The sequence below is a fragment of the Petaurus breviceps genome, unplaced genomic scaffold (assembly GCF_028583685.1).
Source record: "Petaurus breviceps papuanus isolate PSGF00001 unplaced genomic scaffold, PetGlider_PUasm1.0 214, whole genome shotgun sequence".
Lineage (NCBI taxonomy): Eukaryota > Metazoa > Chordata > Mammalia > Diprotodontia > Petauridae > Petaurus > Petaurus breviceps.
The window spans coordinates 3,156,000-3,176,997 of record NW_027185863.1 but is presented as its reverse complement, the minus strand read 5'-3'; the positions used below and the strand labels follow the sequence as shown (position 1 = coordinate 3,176,997).

General features: G+C 39.0%; 1 protein-coding gene across 2 annotated transcripts in view; it reads left to right on the top strand.

The window, feature by feature from the left end:
• The window catches only part of FHL2 (four and a half LIM domains 2), a 73,560-nt gene that overhangs the window by 21,966 nt on the left and 30,596 nt on the right, over positions 1-20,998 (top strand). For both annotated transcript variants that reach the window (XM_069093968.1, XM_069093967.1), the window contains exon 2: positions 2,672-2,851. In XM_069093968.1, the coding sequence (XP_068950069.1) occupies positions 2,696-2,851 (156 nt within the window). In that variant the 5' untranslated portion in view covers positions 2,672-2,695. The remainder of the gene's footprint in view (positions 1-2,671; positions 2,852-20,998) is intronic.

Below are 20,998 nucleotides of genomic sequence, written 5' to 3'. Positions count from 1 at the left end.
TATATAACTCCTCTAAAGAACATAGAAAAGGTACTATATAAAGACTACATTAATAGCAGACTTTTCAATTTACTAATCTTACTGATGTATTCATCCCCCTTCTTAGATGAAGGCACATGATTCATTTCAACCAAAGTTTATCAAACCCTCCTATATCCAATGTTCTGGGTACAGGGGATACTAAGGCAAAACAAACAAACAAACCCACAAACAAACAAAAAATGAAACCCACAGCTACTGCCTTCAAAGAGGTTGCATGTCTACAGTATACACCTATTGCTATTACCAATTTTCACTTATTGTCGTTTGAGCACCATTCCCTTTTCTGGTTCTGTTGATATTTATGTGAGCTCTGTCTACCCTTCTCATGTCCTTTTGATGCTTCCATTTATGAACAAACCACCATCCTCTCATTTAAGCAAGCAAAGATATAGAGATGTAGACATAGATAGAGATAGAGATTAGATATAGATATGTATGTGTGTGTGTGTGTATCCCTTCTTACCGCCAGTTAGTTTGTAGTCTTCCCTTGAAAGAAATGCATATTGAAAAAGCTGTTGTCAGCTCTTACAAGAAAATACCTGATCAGTATTGACTTGCCAATAACTGTTGACTTAAAGGAACATATTAAATCTCTTGCCAGCCCAACCTTACTGCCGGGCAAGATGGCAACAGTACAAAAGATCTTTGGAAGAACAACTTATATGCTGAAGGTCCGCGTCGATACTATCCCAAGAATGTCCAAACAATGTTTTCTTTGTCTAACTGTATGCCTAGATTTCTTGAAAGAGCAATATCCTATAAATTCAAGAGTAAATAAGAATGAATACACAAAAAGAAGATGGAAGTTTCTTTGCTTATAGCTATTGAAGCTTCAAGCACACAATAGCACTAAATCAGTCCTTCTATTCCATTGGCTGTCACCACAAGCTATGTAGGTATTTTTAAATTGACTTTAATTGTGTTTTCTTGTCACTTTAGCAACTTTTAAGTAAGACAAAAGTCAATTATTTGGAACTTTACTCAGCTACGTAGTACAAATCAGCACACTTATGGATTGTTTTACTTCAAACCCAGAATCAAGGCTTCAGTAATCATAAACAGAGATATTATCATTTTCCTTTAATGTACCCATTCATGAACATTTTCCATTTACAGCATGCTGTTCATTCAAGGAATCTTAACATACAGCTGGTCATATGTGGCAATGTCCAACTTAATCTTTTTTTTTCCCTTTTCCTTTTAGTAAATTAACCACTCCTCTTAATTTGTTTGTAAAAGAAAAATAAATACACACGTGTATGTGCACTCCTGAAAAAAATTGTACCAAGTATTTTTAGTACAATGGAAAAAAATTTCCCTGCCAAGTAGCACCAGTCATGATGCAATAAAATAATTGGAAGGAGTTCTGGACTGTGAGTCAGGAAACCTAGGTTCAATTCCTGGTTCTGCCATTGAATTATTTGTGGGAATCTGACAAGTTACAAAGCCCATTCCTCATCTATATACGTCAGATAGGCAGTCACTCCAGTCTCCTCCAGCTCTAATTCTGTGATTCTATGATCCCTATCTCTACTCCTAACTAGCTGTGCAACTTTGCATTAATCACTTCACCTTTTCTCAGTTTTTCTCATCTCTAAAATAAGATCACTGAACTAGGTAATGCCCTAGGTCCCTTCTAGCTCCAGCAATCCATAAATCTTGACTTAGTACCCATAAGTCTATGGAAAAATCCAAACAGGTCTGTATGAGATAGTCTATGAGAACAGTGAAAACATTCCCCACCCCCACTTCCAATCACCCCACCTCCACAGTAGTCAGGCACAGCGTACACTCATTCTGGAAAAATTCATCATGACTGCTGTATTGCCAAAGCACGGAGTCTCATACTTGCTTCTCTTTGAAATGAGCCCTGTGTACCCAGTCAGTGCCACTGTTTGAGGTCATTGCTTTTGAAATTGTACAGTCATCTTTGTGTTTTTTAAGAGAACCCTTTTCCTTCATCCTGCTCCAGTAATGCCCATACAGCTGAGTTGAGGTTTTTAAAATTTGGGATAAATGAAACACTTGGGTCATTACTCTTTTGCTCATGTATTTCCTAATGCAATCTCACAGTCAAGGATGCTGTGCCCATTTTCCCTCAGACTGACTATCCCATGATGCTCTGGCCCACCCCCTACTACTGCTGTTTCTTAACATTTAAACTTGTGAATCATGAAAAGAACCTCATGGAAAATCTTTTAATAGAAATGAACATATTGTTTTAAGTCCCTGCCTATCTATTTCAGTGGAAGAATTGATTTATGGTGATATTATATATTTAAAACATATAAAAAACAAGAGAGGTTAAAGAAACCTGGTCCAGAGTTTTGCTTTTCTCCCAAGTTGATAAGGTCTTACACAGCACTGAGTAAAGAAAAATAGATTTTAGAGTAGAATCTGTGGAAAAATCCATGCCACTAAGGGAAAAATAAAAAGCTTTTTTCCCTTGTACACTAATTTAGTAAATGAAAGATTGCTGTTAGTTAAACTAACCAATGTGAAATTATTCACATTGTGAAACAGAATATCACTTGACTGAAACTGATACCAGTGTCACTCTGCTTGATTCCTGAGTGTGCCTAGTGACAAAGAAGCACTAATGGGACTTTGAGTTTTTTCCTTTTGACAGGTTGCTGGAAACCAAGGTGTCAAAATGACTGAGCGTTTTGATTGCCACCACTGCAATGAATCCCTCTTTGGAAAGAAATACATCCTGAGAGAAGAGGATCCCTACTGTGTGAAGTGCTTTGAAAGCCTGTACTCCAACATGTGTGAGGAGTGCAAGAAACCCATTGGCTGTGACTGCAAGGTACCATAGTCTCATGCCTTATTTTGATAGTCCCTGTCAGGCTGAAGTGAACAAATTAGTTCCTTGAGCCAATCACCAGGGAATATTGTTTGCTATTAAATTCTACATGTGTTAGAATTATGTCTCCAGCCAGGCTGTAAGATTATAGAGGGCAAGGATCAACTCATATTTCATCTCTATTCTCCACAGCACCTAACTTGGTGTTGAGTACATAGAAAACATAGAAATTGGGGTGGCTAGATTGCACAGTGAATAGAGCACTGGCCCTGGAGTCAGGAGGACCTGAGTTCAAATCCATCCTCAGACACTTAACACTTACTAGCCGTGTGACCTTGGGCAAGTCACTTAGCCCCAAACGTCCCTCCAAAAAGCAAAAAAGAAAAAAAAAAGAAACATAGAAATCATAGAACTGGAAGAGACTTTAATGGTCATCTAGCCTAACTCCCTCATTTTACAGATGAGAAAACTGAGTCCCTGAGAGTTGCTCAAGATTGTACAGGTAGTAAGCAGCAGAAACATACAAATTTGACCCTATTCCTTAAAATCCTTCAGGCTAGGAATACTGATAATCCAATTTGAACTTTCCAGGGTTATAACCAAGTAAAACTGTGTCTGACTGAAATTTATGGAATTTCATATATCTTCTTTTAATCCTGCTGCTCTTCCCTATGACTAAAAACTTTGGGGGAGTGTCATCTTATGTCCCCTAAGGTTATAAATACCAAGTTCACCTATGGGCAGAGGGAAAGGTAATCAAAATATTTCTCAGCTATGGTGTTAGCTTCGTTTATCAAGTTGTTTCCAGGAAAGGCAGTTCTAACAGGATTGTCCCATTGCCTTCTGCTGCTAAATGCTAGATGACAAATGAGCAATAATCCCTCTCTTCCCTCCCCCCAGCTCCCATACACAGGAAGTCTTGTGAAGAAAATGAGATGAGGAATGTGCAACATGGCCCTTTCTATGTCTCATGAAACCAAACTACAGCCATGTATTTTTTGGCTATAGCACAGGAGACAGATGCCAAATGTAAAAGAAACAAAACTGAACAGTAGTATTGTGTAAACTTTGAAGGGTTCAGAGGTTTAGAGATAGCAAAAATTCGTTGACCTAGCTCATCTAAAAAAACGATTTCCCTTCTGTCGATTGCCTAACATCTCTCCCTAATGCTTATAAAAGTTCTTGTATCCTTTCTCAATAAAGCAATCCACAAATAGGTTATTAAATGGCTGTTTTGTGTGAGGCGCTATGCTAGGCATGGGGATATGAGTACAAAGAACAAGTACTCCTCTCAGCAAGCTTGCATTCTGACGCGACATCTAAAGACATACACAGCCTAAATAGGTGCCGAATCAATAAAAACAAGTCCAAAGGAACCAAATATGGTGGCTTCTGGGGGGGCAGTACTAGCAGTTGGGGAATCAGGAAAGGTTTCATGCAGAAGATAGTATCTGAGATATCTTAAAGGCAGGAGGAAGTGGATTCCAGGTACTTGGGACAATCACTGCCAAGGCATGTTCACACTTATAAAAGTCCAATCCTCTTCCTTCCTCCCAACAATGTTTTCTAGAGTGTATTTCCTTTGCACATCTCGTGGAACCCTTATCCTCTTTAGAGTTCCCAATATGGAAATTTCTGGTTTTTAACAATGTGCATTTGGATTAAAGTAAGGGCTTTTAAAACCCCAGTAAAGGTGCCTGAAATAACTCAAATGAGTAAGAATTCCACCAGTGCTGAAAGCCAGCTCTTTAGAGATAAGAATTACAGATATTTGAGGGTAGTCTCCCTTGGCCAGTGAATACATGAAAAAACTGAAATAATTTTCCTTTCCTTGAGAATGTTTTAGTTAAAAGTCTCTTTAAACCAGTAATCCTTCAAGAAATGTTTTATGTGTTAATGATAAAAAATCCCACCGAATTGGGCCAAAATCAACAAGCCTTTACCAAAGTCAGGAATTAATCAGCCTGAACTTTTCAACTTGGATTTGGAGGTCTTAGAAATGTGGTTTTATTATTCATTGTGATTTTCTGTATTTTAAAACAAAAAGAAATCAATGGGGATAGACCACCCAGTTTGGGGAATTTTTACTATTAAATGTGTTTGGGGGAAGGTATTTTTAGATGTTAAGAGTGAATAAAATTAATTAGGGTGGGGGGTGGGAGGTGGGGAGAATTAGTTGTAGAGAAAAAATGGTCTGTTTTTTTTCAGGAAGTGAAGCAAAAGCTCCTGGCAAGACACCCAGCAGAGCAACTGAACTGATAAATCTGGTTTGCAGTTCTATTTTCTTAAAATAATAAGACAACCCACAGGTCTCTTCCTTCCATCCCTAAGCAGTGTATGCAAACAATTAAAAAAACATCTACAAGTCTGAGAGAATGAAGTTAATTTTGATGCCTGGACTTGAGTCTGGGTCAGTTAAGTCAGTCGACTAGCATTTATTAAGCACCCACTATTTGCTGGTCATTGTGCTAAGCACCGAGGATACAAAAAAGAGGCAAAAGATAGTCCTTGCTCTCAAGGAGGTCACGTAGTTTTAATAGGTGGAACAATAAGAAAACAACTATATGTAAACAAGATATATCAGGGATAAATTAGGAGTCATCTCTGAGGGAGGGCGCTAAGGTTAGGGAGGACTGGGAAAGATTTATTGTAGAAGGAGTGATTTTAAATGAGATTAGGAAGCCAGAGAAGCTAGGAACATAGATAAGGAGGGAGTGCTTCAGGCAGGAGGGACAGCCAGGAAGATGCTTGGAGTTGAGAAATGGAGTATAATGTTCAAAGAACAGCAAGGAAGCCAGTATTACTGGAAGAATAAGCAGAAAGGAATAAAGTATTAGAAGAATGGAAGGGGGGTGGCCAGGTAGCACAGTGAATAAGAGCACCGGCCCCAGTGTCAGGATGACCTGGGGATTGAATCCCGGGCTCAGATACTTAGCACCACACCCAGAAATAACTGGGCGTGTAACCTTGAGCAAGTTACTTAACCCCAATTGCTTTAAAAAAAAAAAAAGAATGGAAGGGGTGGCTAGGTGGCACAGTGACTACAGCACCAGCCCTAGAGTCAGGAGGACCTGATTTCAAATCCCGTCTCAGACACTTAACACTTACTAGCCATGTGATCTTGGGCAAGTCACTTAACCCCAATTGCCCTGCCCTCCCCCCCAAGAAAAGAAGGTCGGAAAAGTAAGAAAGGGCCAGGTAATAAAAGGCTTTAAGGGTCAAATACGGGGGTTCTATATTTGATCCTGGAGGTTATAGGGAGCCATTAGAGTTTATTGGATGGAGTGGGGTGAGATATGTGGTCATACTTGTGTTTTAGGAAGATCAATTTGATAGCTAAGTAAAGGATAGATTGTAGTGGGGAGAGACGACACAGGGAGACCAATCAGCAGGCTCTTGCAATGATCTGAGCATGAGGTAATGAGGACCTACACCAGGGTGGTGGCAGTGTCTAAGGAGAGAAGGGGGTATATGTGAGAGATGTTATGAAGGCATAAATGACAGGAGTTGTCAACTGACTGGATACGGTAGGGTAAAAGAGAGTGAAGAGTCAAGGATTACATGTAGAATATGAGACAGAGTGATGGGAAGAATGATGTTACCCTTTACAGTAATAGGAAAGTTAGGAGGGAGAAGGAGCTTGGGATGGGGGATGATAAGCTTAGTTTTGGGCACATTGAATTTGAAAGAATAGTTTGAAATGTGTTAAATAGTTGGAGATGCAAGACTGGAGCTCAGGAGAGAAGTTAGAGCTGAGTAAATGTATCTGGGAATTATCTGCACTGAGATGATAACTGAACCCATGGGAGGTGATGATATCACCAAGTTATGACAATAAAAATGGCAATACTTGACCACTGATTGAACATGGAGACTGAGAGAAAGCAAGGAGTTGAAGATGACATCTAGGCTGTGAACCTTAAGTGACTGGGAGGATTGTGATACCCTCTAGAGCAGTAATAGGGAAGTTAGGAAGGAGGGAGGGTTGGAGGGAAACAATAAGTTCAGCTTTAGATATTTTGAATTTAAGATGTTTTTAGGACATTCAGTTCAAGGTGTCTGATAGGTAATTAGAGATGCAAGATTGGAGAGGGAGAGACTTCAGAATTTGTGTGTCTTGTCCTTATTCCTATATGCTTAACATATGTTTTTGTGAGTTCCTTAAGCATATTCTATATTACTATAATGTAGTATTTTACATATTGTTTTATTTATATTTATTTATTTATTTAGAATTTTATAGTATTTAAATTAATTCTAGTCAATATAGTTGAGTGTTATATTAATTCCATATATTAATAGAGAGATAGTGTAGTTTAATGACTAAAGAATAGACCTTGGATTCAGGAAGACCTGTGCTCAAATTCTGCCCTCCAACACATGCTGGATGCAAATCACGTTACCTCTCAAGACCCCAGACAACTAAGATTTTAAGTTGCAGAGGTGGGGCCACCCTTTAGTGGTGGAAGACATTTCCTCATCAGGAGATCCCTGTATCAATGAAATCACAGGTCTTCAACTCTGAGAAAATATAGAAATGTTTTTAAAGGAAAAATCTCTTGTTTTTTCAGGACCAGGGCAGCCAGTAGTGGTGATAAGGACTTTGTCACACTTCCCCTCAGAAATATGGACTCTATGGTACTTTGTTGTCACTAGTAATATGGCTCTTGTTGATTGACTGACAGCTTATTTATTGGATACTTCCACAGGAGAGACTGGGAAATGAAATAATGGGATTGAAGCAGGAAGATCATAAGCATCTATCAAGGGGAAGGCAATAAAGGTTAATGTAGAGACTGTTGTGTGCTAAGCACTTTTTTTTTTACAAATATTCTCTCATTTGATCTTCCTAAAAACCCTTGGAGGTTTATCATCCCTATTTTACAATTGGGGAAACTGAAGCAAACAGAGGTTAAAAGATTTACCTAGGATCACACAGCTAGTAAGTATGAGGCCAGATTTGATCTCAAATCTGTCCTGGCTTCAGGCTCAGCACTCTATCCTCTGCACTACCAGCTGGCTATGCTTACTATGGAATACGAAGAAGGGCAAACAACTTTTTTTCATGAAGAAGCTGATTATTTTAATGGAGGATACACTATGTAAATAACGAGGTGTTCAGTCCTGTCCAACTCTTCACGACAGCATATGGGGTTTTCTTGGCAAAGATACTGGATTGGTTTGCCATTTCCTTCTCCACTGGATTAAGGCACAGAGTGAGTAAATGACTTACCAAGGGTCATACAGCTAATACATGTCTAAGGCCTATTTTGAACTCAGGTCTTCCTGACTCTAGGCCCAGATTTCTATCCACTGACACCTAGCTGCCTCCAAATAACTAGGTGCTGTTTATCCTCGATTTCAAAGAAGACCAATGACATCACAGGTGATTGTCCTGACTTGCATGGGAATTGGATTTCAGTGAGATAAAGTTGCACAGTCACCAATAAGCTTCACTTTCCCCGAGTAATAGAAGTCCAGTGGGAAGACAAAAGTCAGGACAACTGGCAATGGCTGAGGATACAACGGATGACCTTGGCGACTTTGTATCTGACCAAGCTCTAAGTGTTCCATAGTACCTGCTTCAGCCATTTCATGGCCATCGGAACAAATTGTTCTCCCCTCAACAGGGCAGTCTTCACATGCTTAGGGTAGACCTCCCCTTAACTCATCAACATATTTGAGACCTGTGGGTTCCCTTCAATCCTGGTTTAGCCCATCTGCCAAGATGATTTTACCAGGGTGTGGCCACGGTGCTTGCTGGTGAGAGCTGGGCGAAGGTGAACACCAGAGGTGGGTTAGCAGATCTCAGAACGGCTTGGCAGCCCTTCCAACCATAGGTACTTCCTGAACACCCCCCACAATCCAAATAACTAGGTACATAGAAGTTACAAAAGCGAGTAAACAGAAATGTCATTTAAGAGAAGATCTCCTGCTGGGGGTAGGGTTTCAGTTTGAATTTTGAAAGAATCTGAGAAAGATCACAGACCCCATTCTTCCTGACTTTTTCTTGGATTTCTGTGTCACACTCAGAAGACAGATCAGTGAGCAGCAGAGCAGACTTGGTTCATGGGGTGCTTAGGAGGAGAGGGAAGGAAACAGGTTCATGCTCAATTATCTCTCCCCAGGAACTGTGAAAGGAAAGGTTGCCTTGGGGCACAGCAACATAGGAATTACCTATGTTTGTATATGACCCAACAGAAAAGATTGTGAGTGGGCTTTCCCAGCTCCAGAAATGGTATCAATCTGCAGAAGGAGACATGCATATGCTGACTTGGTCTGAGGAGAGAGAGCGCCCCAGACTTGGGCATTGTCTCATGGGTGACCTCAGATTCAAGAGTTTCAAAGAGAGCTCAGAGATTGGACCTTGCAGAGAGAGAAGGGGATTTCTTGCTGCAGTGTGCTCTCTGGAAAGAGAAAAGGAAGACCCACCTAGTTGTTAGGCATTATCCTGCTTAGAAAGCAAAGGCAGTAGTTGTTATTATTTTATTGTTCAGTCATTTTTCAATCATGTCCAACTCTTTGTGACCCCATTTGAGATTTTCCTGGCAAAGATACTGGAGTGGTTTGTCATTTCCTTCTCCACCTCATTTTACAGATGATAAAACTGAGGCAAACAAGGTAAGTGATTTGCCCAGGGTCACACAGCCAATAAGTGTCTAAGGTGTGTGAACTCAGGTCTTCCTGCCTCCAGGGAGGGCATTCTATTCTCTTCACCACCTAGCTGCCCTAAAGAGCTATTTTGATAGGGAAGGTCCGATGGCAAAGGCTGTTCAGCAGCCCCAAACTACGTTTCTCCTTCTGACTGGAATCCAAACCACAGTCTGATGCTAGCTAGCTGTGAGGAAATGTGTAAGACCCTGTAGGAGGGATAGGTATCAATGTCGAATTGATGTTGAAGGACGTTGACAGAATGTCAAAGAATTGCCGTGATGGTAAAGTCTAGTTTAATTCCTTTCTAAGGTGAGCTGACAGGTGGAGCGTTTCATGTGTTTCTGAATCTGATCCTTGGTTCCTTTGAAATCTTTGCATCTTAAGCATCTTCTGTGAGATAAGATAAAGATTCTGGTACCTACATGCCTTTGAGTGCTTATAAAGGATGAGTTACCCACCAATGGAAAAAGCTAGAAATGGACTCTAGCACACTAGGAAGTTTTCCCAGAGAAACTTCAGGTGGGAAGCAATGAGTCAAGGGCAGATCATGACCCTTTTGGAGACCAGCTCCTGGGATAGAACCTGGTCAGTTCAAGCCTGGAGTCTTGGGAGAGCCCTGGAACATAGATTACGTCAGTTTAATGTTTACAAAATTATTGACAGATGGGTTAAAAAAAAAAAAAAAAGCTTTCGAAGTCCTGTTACTGAAGACAATGAGAGCACCTGCAACTCTCATAACCAGGAAATATTTTTTTTATATTGCCCCTTACTTATCGTTGGATAGGGACTAGGCCTGTGATTTTATTAGTATAGAGAACTCCCAGATGATGAAACTTCCTTTACCAGTGCAGGTCACCACCACCTTCTCTGAGATCTGGGGTTTTAGAGAATTGCCCAGAGGCCTGAGAGGTTAACTTTAAAAATCATTGCTCTTTTCCAGAGGAATAGAAATGGGTAAAACTCTCTACATTCTCAACACTGAAGTGGTTAGATGGTACATAGGTGAAGGCATTGGACCTGGAATCAAGAAGACCTAAGTCTGAATCCTGCCTCAAACACTAGCTGTGACCCTGGGCAAGTTATTTAGGTTGCTTTTTTTTTTGGAGGGCAATTGGGGTTAAGTGACTTGCCCAAGGTCACACGGCTAGTAAGTGTTAAGTGTCTGAAGCCAGATTTGAACTCAGATCCTCCTAACTCCAGGGCTGCTGTTCTATTCACTGTGCCACCTAGCTGCCCTGCTGGGCAAGTTATTTAACCTCTATCTGCCTGTAGCAGCAAGCACCCTGGAGTCCCTAGGGTGGCTGCTCACACAGGTTCTTGGATCTGCTTTGATAAAGGAAAGCAACTCAAAATGGGTTAAAAAGCTTACTTTAATCAGTCAGACATATATCGTTTACCTTGTTCAGGGGAAAAAGGTCAGCACTCCGAACTTCAAAGCATACAGGAAGAATTATCAAGACAGAAACAGATCAAGTAGACAGATTTCCAAACTGTCCAACCATTACATCCATACCCAGTCAACATCTGGGTTTTTCAAAGCCGGGGGGGGGGCCCTGGACAACGGCTTCCCAGAATACAGATCAAATCACAGAACACTTCTCAAAGTGAGCCCCCAAAACAAAGCTACACATCAGGGCTTATATAGCCTTCTCCTGGCTCAGAGAATGTAACAACCTTATTGACTCACTGGCCAATCAAGAAGTATCGACTGAAAAACAAGCCTCCCACCCCAGGCTTCAGGTGCACTTTAGCCTAGGGGCAGGGAAGATCTTCCAAATTTGCATTCCCATTACACTGCCTCAGTTTTCTCAACTGTAAAATGGAGATAATAATTGCACCTACCTCTCAAGGGTTGTTGAGGATCAAATGAGGAAATATATGTAAACTATTTTGTAAACTTTAAAGAGCTACATAAATGCGAGTTATAGTAATAATAGTAATTATTGCTGTTATTATTATTCATTTCCCCACTGATTTTCTCTCTGGGAATATCTTTTTGCTAACTCCCACTCCCACAATCTAACACTTCTGTTAATTTGGTAAAGGTATTTCTACCTTCTCAAAAAATAATAATTGACCTCTCCAGGAATTTACTAGTAACATTTGGATACCCAGGATATAATTAGACCAGAAATACAGTAAAGATATTTGTATCTTTCCCTTACAAAAGGATAGGTTATGAAAAAGAAAAGAAAAAATGCTACAGCAACATTCAATATTTGGAAACAAAAGAGATTGGGTAGCACAGGGGAGAGATTTGATTGGAGTCAGAATATTGGGTCTCAAATTCTGATTCTATCTCTCTGAGGCTTCAGTTTTCTCACCTATAAAATGGAGTTGGGCTGGCTGGGTGGGGGAGCAGGGAGAGAATAGAAGTGGGCAAGTTGACTTCTAATATCTTGTTTAACTCTTTTTTTCTAAGTGAAATTATAGCATAAAGTCATCTTCAGTTAACACCAGAGAGTTCAGTTAATCCTGTCATTAGCTTTGTTAACTGGATCAGCTGTTCTCAGAGACAAGAATGCTGCATATCAGATTCAAACTAGAAGCATTTCCCATGTCTTAAAGTATTTCTGAAATGAAAAATTCTGAAGTTTGGGAAGAGAATTTGGTCCCAACCTTATTAAATTATCATCATTCTTCTCTTAATTTAAAGGATTTCTATGGGTACCAGATTTGTTTTAGTATTTTTACCAGTGGGCTAAAAAGTTTTAAAAATATCCCTTTATGGGTATCTATCTTCCTTTCTATCTACACACACACACACAGATACATATAAAACACATATATACTTACACACATATGTACATATTATATCTAGGATAGTTTAAGTTCCTTAAAGATGAATAAATGATTATAAAATTCAGGAATATTCAGGTACCTTTGGTGGGGATAATAATAGCACCAATCTCATGGAGTCAGTGCCAAGATCAAATGCAATAATATATATAAAGCACTTTGCAGATCTTAAAAGATCTATATAAATGCTAAGTATTGTTATTTAGGCAGATAGATGGCACAGTAGGTAGGGTATTAAATTTGGAATCAGAAAAACTGGAGTTCATCATTGTAATAGCCATGTGAACCTGGGCAAGTCCCTTAACCTTTCTCAGACTATCTTCCTCATTTGTAAAATAAGGCTAACAGTAGCACCTAGCCCAGGGTTTTTGAGGCTCAAATGAGATAACCTATAAAATGTTCTATGAGACTTAAAGCATTATGTAAATGCTATTATTATTATAAAAGATTAAAGCTGCAAGGATTATATCTTTTTGTAAATTTACTCTAGTATGTAGTAGGGTGGGTGTTTGGCAAATAGAGGAAGGACCCAAGGTATTTGAAAATCCCAAATGAGGAAACTCTCTCCATGTAGGTTGGCATCTTCTCAGCAATTTACAGATTTAGAGGATGGGCTCTTAACCTTTTTTGTATCATGGACCCCTTTGGCAGTCTGATAAAGTTGGTAGATCCTCTCAGAATAATGTGTTTAAATTCATAAAATACAAGAAAACCAAGGGTTATTGACAATGAAATACACACATACACTATATATATGTATATATATATACACATACACACACACACACATATATATATAAAACACATGAACATATTTTTTCCCACTCATTTTCTCTAGCAAAAGACCTTCTAAAATCTATCCATAGATTCAGGTTGAGAACACCAATCATGGGGCAGTGAGGTATGCAGTGGATATAGCACCAGCCCTGGAGTCAGGAGGACCTGAATTTGATCTCAGACACTTACTAGCTGTGTGACAACGCAAATTGAAAGGTCAAATAAAAATAACAACTGATATTTATTAACAAAATCTTCACTGATCATATTAGTACATATCTTTTTAATTTAATAGGATAGTTTAACCCATGATTTAGTTAGCATAGGAAGTTTCCAGGGAGGAAGTTCCTCTATCAATGCAGGTTAGCATCTTCTCCATAATATATGTTGTTGACTTGTTTTCAGTCATGTCTGACGCTTCATGACACCATTTGGGGTTTTCTTGGCGAAGATACTGGAGGGGTTCCATATTTCTTTCTCGAGCTCATTTTACAGATGAAGAAACTGAGGCAACAGGGTTAAGTGACTTGCCCAGAGTGAGTCACACAGCTAGTAAGTGTGCGAGACCAGATTTAAACCCAAAAAGATGAGTCTTCCTGACTTCAGGCCCAGCACTCTATCCACTGTACCACCTAGCTGCCCTTTCATACTGTATAATCTTAGACAATTGTGAGAGCATTGTCAGGGTGACTGATTTGCTCAGGGTCACTTATTATGTTTCAGAGGTGGGATATGCACCCAGATCTTTTTGGCTCCAGGGTCAAATTTCTATCCACTACCTGATACTGCCACTTTAATTTTATGTACTCAAAAATTATCTATTTTTATTATTTTCTTACCTATTTTTCATCTCTGTTCATTGTTTGATAAGATTTTTCTCTTTTGCTATAGTTGTGAAAAGTGCCTCATCTCATCTCCTTAATTTGTTTATGGTGCAACTCTTTATAATCAGTTCATATATGCATTTCAGTCATATTATGGTATATGTTACAAGATATTGTTCTAAATCTAACTTTTACCAAATCCGTTTCCAATTTTCCCAACTGTCCTTATTAAATCACTTCCCCTAGTAATTCATGTTGTTTGACTTAGCAGATATTGCATTATGGTTTTAGTTTGCTTCTATTCCTTGATTATCAACTCTCTCCTCATCTACTTTTCTGGTTTTTTAACCAACACTAAATACTTTTTGATGATTACTACTTTCCAATTTAGTTTGAAGTTAGGTGATACTATGGTATGCTATGGTGGAACAGTGGATAGAGCACTGGGCTTGGACTCATCTTCATGAGTTCAAATCTGACCTCAGACCTTATTAGCTGTGAGACATTGGGTAAGTCACTCAATTATTTGCCTCATTTCCTCAAATGTAAAATTATCTGGAGAAGGAAATGGCAAACCAATCCAGTATCGTTGCGAAGAAAATCCCAAATCCCAAAAGAGTCAGACATAACTGAACAACAATAATATTTTTGTAAGTGTATTCATATTCTTTTAAGATTTTAGATCTTTTGGTCTTCCAAATTAATTTTGCTAGTCTATACTTTAAAAAAGTAACCCATCAGTAATTCGATTGGTATATTACTAAATTTGTTAATTGATATAGGTAGTATTGTCATTTTATTATTATTAGCAGGCCCTGACCATGAATAGTATTTTGCTATTTAAGCCTTCCTTTATTCCTCTCAAAGAGTTTTATAGTTGTATTTATATAACCCTGTGTGTTTCTCAATAGGGCAACTCCCTACCATTTTTGCAATTTATAGTTTGTTTTTTTAATGAAATTTCTGTTACTTCTCCCTGGGTATTGCAACTGTGTAGAAATGTTGATTTTTTTTAATGACTTTATTTTGTAGCCTCCAGTCTTACTGCAGTTCATTATCAATAAACAAGCATTTAAGCACCTACTATGTATCAGAAACTGTGCCTGCCTCTGAGGCTACACAAAATGAAATAATCTACTTACTTAGATTATTAGATTCTATTGGGGCAGGAAAGAGAGAGAGTGAAGAGGTACCGGGTCGGGGAGGTGTGGTACCTAGTACAAAGATGAGGTGGGAGAAGAAGTGTTGCCTCTGAAGAACAGAGAGAAGGACTATTTGGTTGGATCATAAGAGTGCAGGAGAGGAAGTAATGTAAGATGAGACTGGAATGATAAGGTGGGGCCTGACATCAGGTGATTCAATATTAGCTATCAGAGTTCTCTGCAGTTCAGTCCTCTAGGCAGGAAGATAGAGAAGAGAATCTTTTTAGAGCATCTGCCCTGTGACAAGCTGATTACAAGTCACATCATCTGAAGAAATCTGGCATAGATTACTGGGAAACTACAACAGGAACAGTTTGAATCTTAAAAGAACTTAATTTCTAGAATATTTTTAAACAACTGAGAGCATGTTTTGATAGAAAAAAAAACAGTGAAAAGTTTATCAGAGGCTCACAGACTATCAGATTATCACCGTTGGAAGTAACTTCAGAGACTGTCTAATTCAACACATTCCTAAACAAGAACTCCTGTCATCCATTCCTTACATGGAGACAAGTCAGACCATGACACTTCTGTATAATTCAAATTTTATTATTGTTGTTGTTCAGTCATTCCCAGCTCTTCACCCTATTTGGGGTTTTCTTCTCAAAGATCCTGGAGTGGTTTGCTATTTCCTTGCATAATAGGAAATGAGACAAACAGAGTTAAATGACTTGCCCAGAGTCACACAGCTAGTGTCTGAGGCTGTATCTGAACTCAAGAAGATGAGTCTTCCTGATTCCAGACCCTGCACTTTATCCTCTGCACCACTTAGCTGCCCTAACGTTCCTTTGTATCAAGACTAAAGCTGCCCTTTTGCAACTTCCACCCAATGTTGTGAAGAGCGAGTAAAACAGACCTCTGTGATTCATTTCCAATACTCAAACGATGGTCATCATTCTCATCTCCCCCAAGTCTTCTTTTCTACAGGATAAATTCATCTCCTATGACATATCCCACAAACGCCCGACCATCCTGGGTGCCTTTCTCTGGATGCACTCCAGCTTGTCAAAATCCTTTTTAAAATGTGGTACCCAACAAGTGAACTGAATACAATGCTCTAATTACAATCTGTCCAGGATAGAGTGTATAACATGATGACCTCTTTAGTCCTGAGAAGTAGAATTCTCTTTCATAGAAGTTGAGATCACATTAATGTTTTGACTGTCATCTTGAACTATTGATTTCATGGGTTTGTAGAGTACTAACCACTCAATCCCCCAGATCTTTTTTAGATGAATTTCTGTCTACCTACCAGTCCTTCGTTTTATATTGTGAAATTGACTTTTTGAATACAGATGTAAGATTGGACTCTTTCTTTAATATTCTGCTGGCAATGGGGACTCTGTCCAAAGAGGTAGATGATAACCCACCAACACTTTCTCTTCCTGAACAGGAATTGTCTGTGACATCCTATAAATCCTCTGCTAGGTGGTCTGTCTCTCTTGATGTATCCTGAGATCCATTCTAGCTCTCAAGAACTAATATACATTGATATTATGCATCTGAGCTGAAGGTCAATAGCAGACATGTTTGAGGATGAAAGTGAAATCAGAGTAGGAAAGGATGTCATAATTGACTATGAGTATGAAGGCTGAGTCGAAATGATGATAGAGCCAATCCATTGGTTGTAATTCATCCTCATTCTCTAACTAGCTCATCTCCTTTCAGTTAATTCATTTGTTTTATGACTTACTTAATTTTTAATAACTATCAAAAATTATCTTTACTGTTTTATCTCTTAAAGGAGTCTTTGTGACTTTACCACATGCATGGGACATGCCTCGTTGGAAGAGTGAGAAGGCAGCATTTTGCTCTCCCAAATCAAGTGCTTTAAAAAAAACCAACATAAACTAAAGACATCATGATCATGTATTCTGGGTACCTTTCAGGCAATTGCATAACTAAGGATATGTTTGTTGTAGAATACTGTTTATGAAAGTCTGCCTACTCTCCTGCTGTCGTTGTCATTGGATGCCTTTGGTTGGTACAAGTATAGATTATTCTCACATAGATTTTGAAAAGATGGGAAATTAGAGATACGGGTTAGAACAGAAGTGGGGAACCTGTGGCCTCAAAGCCAAATGTGGCCCTCTAGGTTCTCAAATGCAGCCTTTGACCGAATCCAAATTTCACAGAACAAATCCCTTTAATAAAAGGATTTGTTCTGTAAAACTTGGACTCAGTCAAAGGCCTCATCCAAGGACCTAGAAGGCCACATGTGGTCTCAAAACCACAGGTTACCCACTCCTAGAAGTTTTAGACATTTTTTGATAGAATTTTTGGAAGCATAGTAATGATCTCAATGATTTTTTCCCTACTATTTGATATTTTCCTTTCTTTAAATTATTTTAATTATCTATCCCTCAAAACTGTGTCTCCTTCATAACACATACCACCTCTGGTCTACTCTAGTATTCTTTTCATCTTTCTTTTCTTTAGCACCATTTCTGCTTCTTTGAACAGCATTTTAGGTATTATAGTATGATAGTCCAAATTCAGTGGCTCCACTGTAGATGACCCTATATTTAGCCATGTTAAAATTCACCTTAATCAAATTGGTCCATCACTAAGGCCTATAGTGTTCTTTTTGGATCCTGACCACATGATCCAAAGTATAAGCTGTCCCTTCTAGAGTTGTGTCACCTGTAAATTTGATAATTCTATCATATATAGTTTTATCCATGCCATTGATAAAAATATTAAACAGCATAGGGCCTGCTCTAGATCTTTGGTACCCTCCATTAGAGACTTCCTTCCAAGTTGCATCAAACCATTAATAACAAGCTTTTGGATCTGACCAAATCAATTTTTTAAGCCAGCCCTAAATGGGAAGGTCTCTGTTAAATGCCTTGCTAAAGTCTAAGTGAATTATCACTACAGCATTTTCTGATTGATTAACCCTGTGAACAAAAGAAATAAGGTTAGTTTAACATGATTTGTTCTTGGTGAAGCCCTACTGACTGACTCCTTTCTTAGATGTTCCCTTGCCAATCCATCCACATGTTCAAAATTTTTGCCTGGAATTTAAGTCAAGCTCATTGGTCTCGAATCAGAAGTCTGTATTCAAATCTTGGCAATATTATTTACCAGCTGAGTGGCTTTAAGCAAGTCATTTAACCTCTCTGAGTCTTATTGTTGTCACTTGTACAATGAGGATGGTGATACCTGTCCCATTCACTCCATGAGGTTATTATGGAGATTTAGTGTAATAATGTATTTAAAAGGGGCATCTAGGTGGCGCAGTGAGTGGAGCACTGGCCCTGGAGTCAGGAGGACCCGAGTTCAAATTCGGCTTCAGGCACTTGATGCACTTACTAGCCGTGTGACTTTGGGCAAGTCACTTAACCCCAATTGCCCTCCAAAAAGCAAAACAAAAAAATTGTACTTAAAAGTACTTAGTATATTGTTGTTCAATTATTTCAGTCATGTCCAACTCTTCCTGATCCCATTTTTGGGTTTTCTTGGCAAAGATACCAGAGTAATTTGCCATTTCCTTCTCCAACTTATTTTACAGATCAGGAAACTGAGGCAAATAGGGTTAAATGACTTGCCTAGGGCCAGATAGCTAGTAAGTGTCTGAGATGGCATTTTAGCTCAGGTCTTCCTGACTCCAGACTCAGCCCTCTATCCACCTAGCTGCCCAGGAATGAAGATACCTCACTTCACTTCGAGAGGTTGTTAGGGAGATATAAAGTAATGATATATAAAGCAGTATTTAGTAGAAACTAAAATTCTATAGAAACTTAAGAACCATAAAGTGATTTTTCTTTGTGCATTCAATAGGAAAGACAGGCCTATTAAATTCATCTTCCCCACGTATATAAGCATTCACCCTAAAATACTCCTTTAGTGGTTGCTGGGGACAAAATAACCAAGACAGGATACTGTGATGAAGTCCTTATGGTTTTCAGTTTTTATGATGTTTTGCTTGGAGGTTCTTTCTCAAAATTTTTTGAAGTTCAGCCTAAAAAGGCAAAATCCCTTGAACTTCTATTTATTTTTCTTTTTTTTTCTCATAATAATAACTTGTATCCCAGGTCTCTGCATGAGGTTTACCCTCTGAGCTGAGTAGCTAACATGTATAAACAAACCAGCATCAAAAGATACAAATCATTAACATTTCTTCCCCTTTTCCCCCCTGCTCCTGGGTTTCTCATCTCATGCTAGGGGATGAGTCACTGGATGTGGAAACATTTTGCTGTTTTTCCACCATGGGGAGGGCAGTACTTTATCAGGTGATGTGATGAGCGTAAGAAGGAACACTTGACTGAATGAAGAGAATTTTTCACTTGGTCTACTTTAATCAAGGCCTCAAATGCAAGGTAGAGTGGAAAGAACCTCTGGACTTGGAGCCAGAGGACTTGAGTGGGAATGCCCCTTCCGGCACTGTTATTTTGAGCAAGTCACTAACCCTCTTTGGGCTTCAGTTCCTTTCATCTGTTAAATGAAGGGGATGGAGTAGATGGCCTGTAAGGTCAACTTAAACTTTCGATCCATTCTTTGAAGATGTTTTGTTAGGCTTCTCAAATGACCAAAGAAAGCCAAGAAAGAAAAATGAAACACAGTAGTTTTGTTTTAATGATGGCAGCCTTATACTTAAAGCTAAAAAGGACTTTAGGTAGCATCCAATTCATCATCTCCCCTTTCGCCCCATATTTTGCAGATGGAGGAAATTCAGACTGCCAAGCTTAACTGATTAAATGGCAGAGAATTTGAATCTTTGACCTAGGTCTCTGCCTCTTAATCCTGTGTTCTTTACACTAAGAGCAGCTGGCATTTAAAGCATGCAAAGCAATTTACCAACATTCTCATGACAATCCTGGGAGATGGGTGCTATTATTATCCCCATTTTATGAAGAAGGAAATTGAGGCAGATAGAGGTTATGTAACTTGCCTAATGTCACATAGCTGCTAATAAGTGTCTGAATCAGGATTTGAACTCAGATCTTCCTGAATTCCAAATTCACTGCACCACTTAGGTTCCCCATTTGTTGCTGTTATTCAGCCGTTTCAGTTGTGTCTGACTCTTCATGACCCCATTTGGGGTTTTCTTGGCAAAGATACTGGAGTGGTTTGCCATTTCTTTCTCCATCTCATTTTACAGATGAGGAAACTCAGGCAAATAGGGTTAAGTAACTTGCCCAAGGTCACATAGCTAGTAATAAGTATCTGAGGCTGGATTTTAACTGGGGTCTTCCTGACTCCAGGCCCAGAGTTCTATCTTCTGTGCAACCAGGTTTCCCATTACACTGATATTAATGTAATGAAATGAAAGAATAAGGGAAGATTGTGAAGTGACTGGCAATTGGGGGAAATTAAATTAGCAATGAAAACAGCAGAACTATAATTAAGATCTTTTTCACTTGAAGCAGAAAACAGTTGAGCAGGGCAAGAGAGCAGCAGCACAGAGAGAGGACAGTTCAGTGGTGAAACCATGTGGGGTTAGAAGCACAGAAGACAGTCTGAAAAAAAACCATTCCTAGGTCCCTGAGGAGTTGGAGGGGTTAGGGTCTCTGATAAAGGAAAGCACATTCCCTAATATTAGGATCCTGATGCTTTTCTTATGGCTTCAGTAAGAACTAAAAAATTATACATGATCATGGACTTCCACTGTAGTCATACTGCCTCAGAAAGATAGAAGCATGGGTCCCTTCTGCATGACTAGCTCCAGAATGCAGTATTTCACAGTTGGCACTTACCAATTAGAAAGTAGTCCTAAAAGAAGTAAAGAGAACTTTGGCATATTCAGCTTGAACAAATAACAAATATGACAGCTAGGTGGAGGTGTATTAAAAGTACAGCATGAGTATTGAAGAGCAGAGAGAGAAACACAGTTAATTTGCCTGATATTTAAAAGCTGATTGAACATGATATCAAAGAGGCCAGAGAGAAGA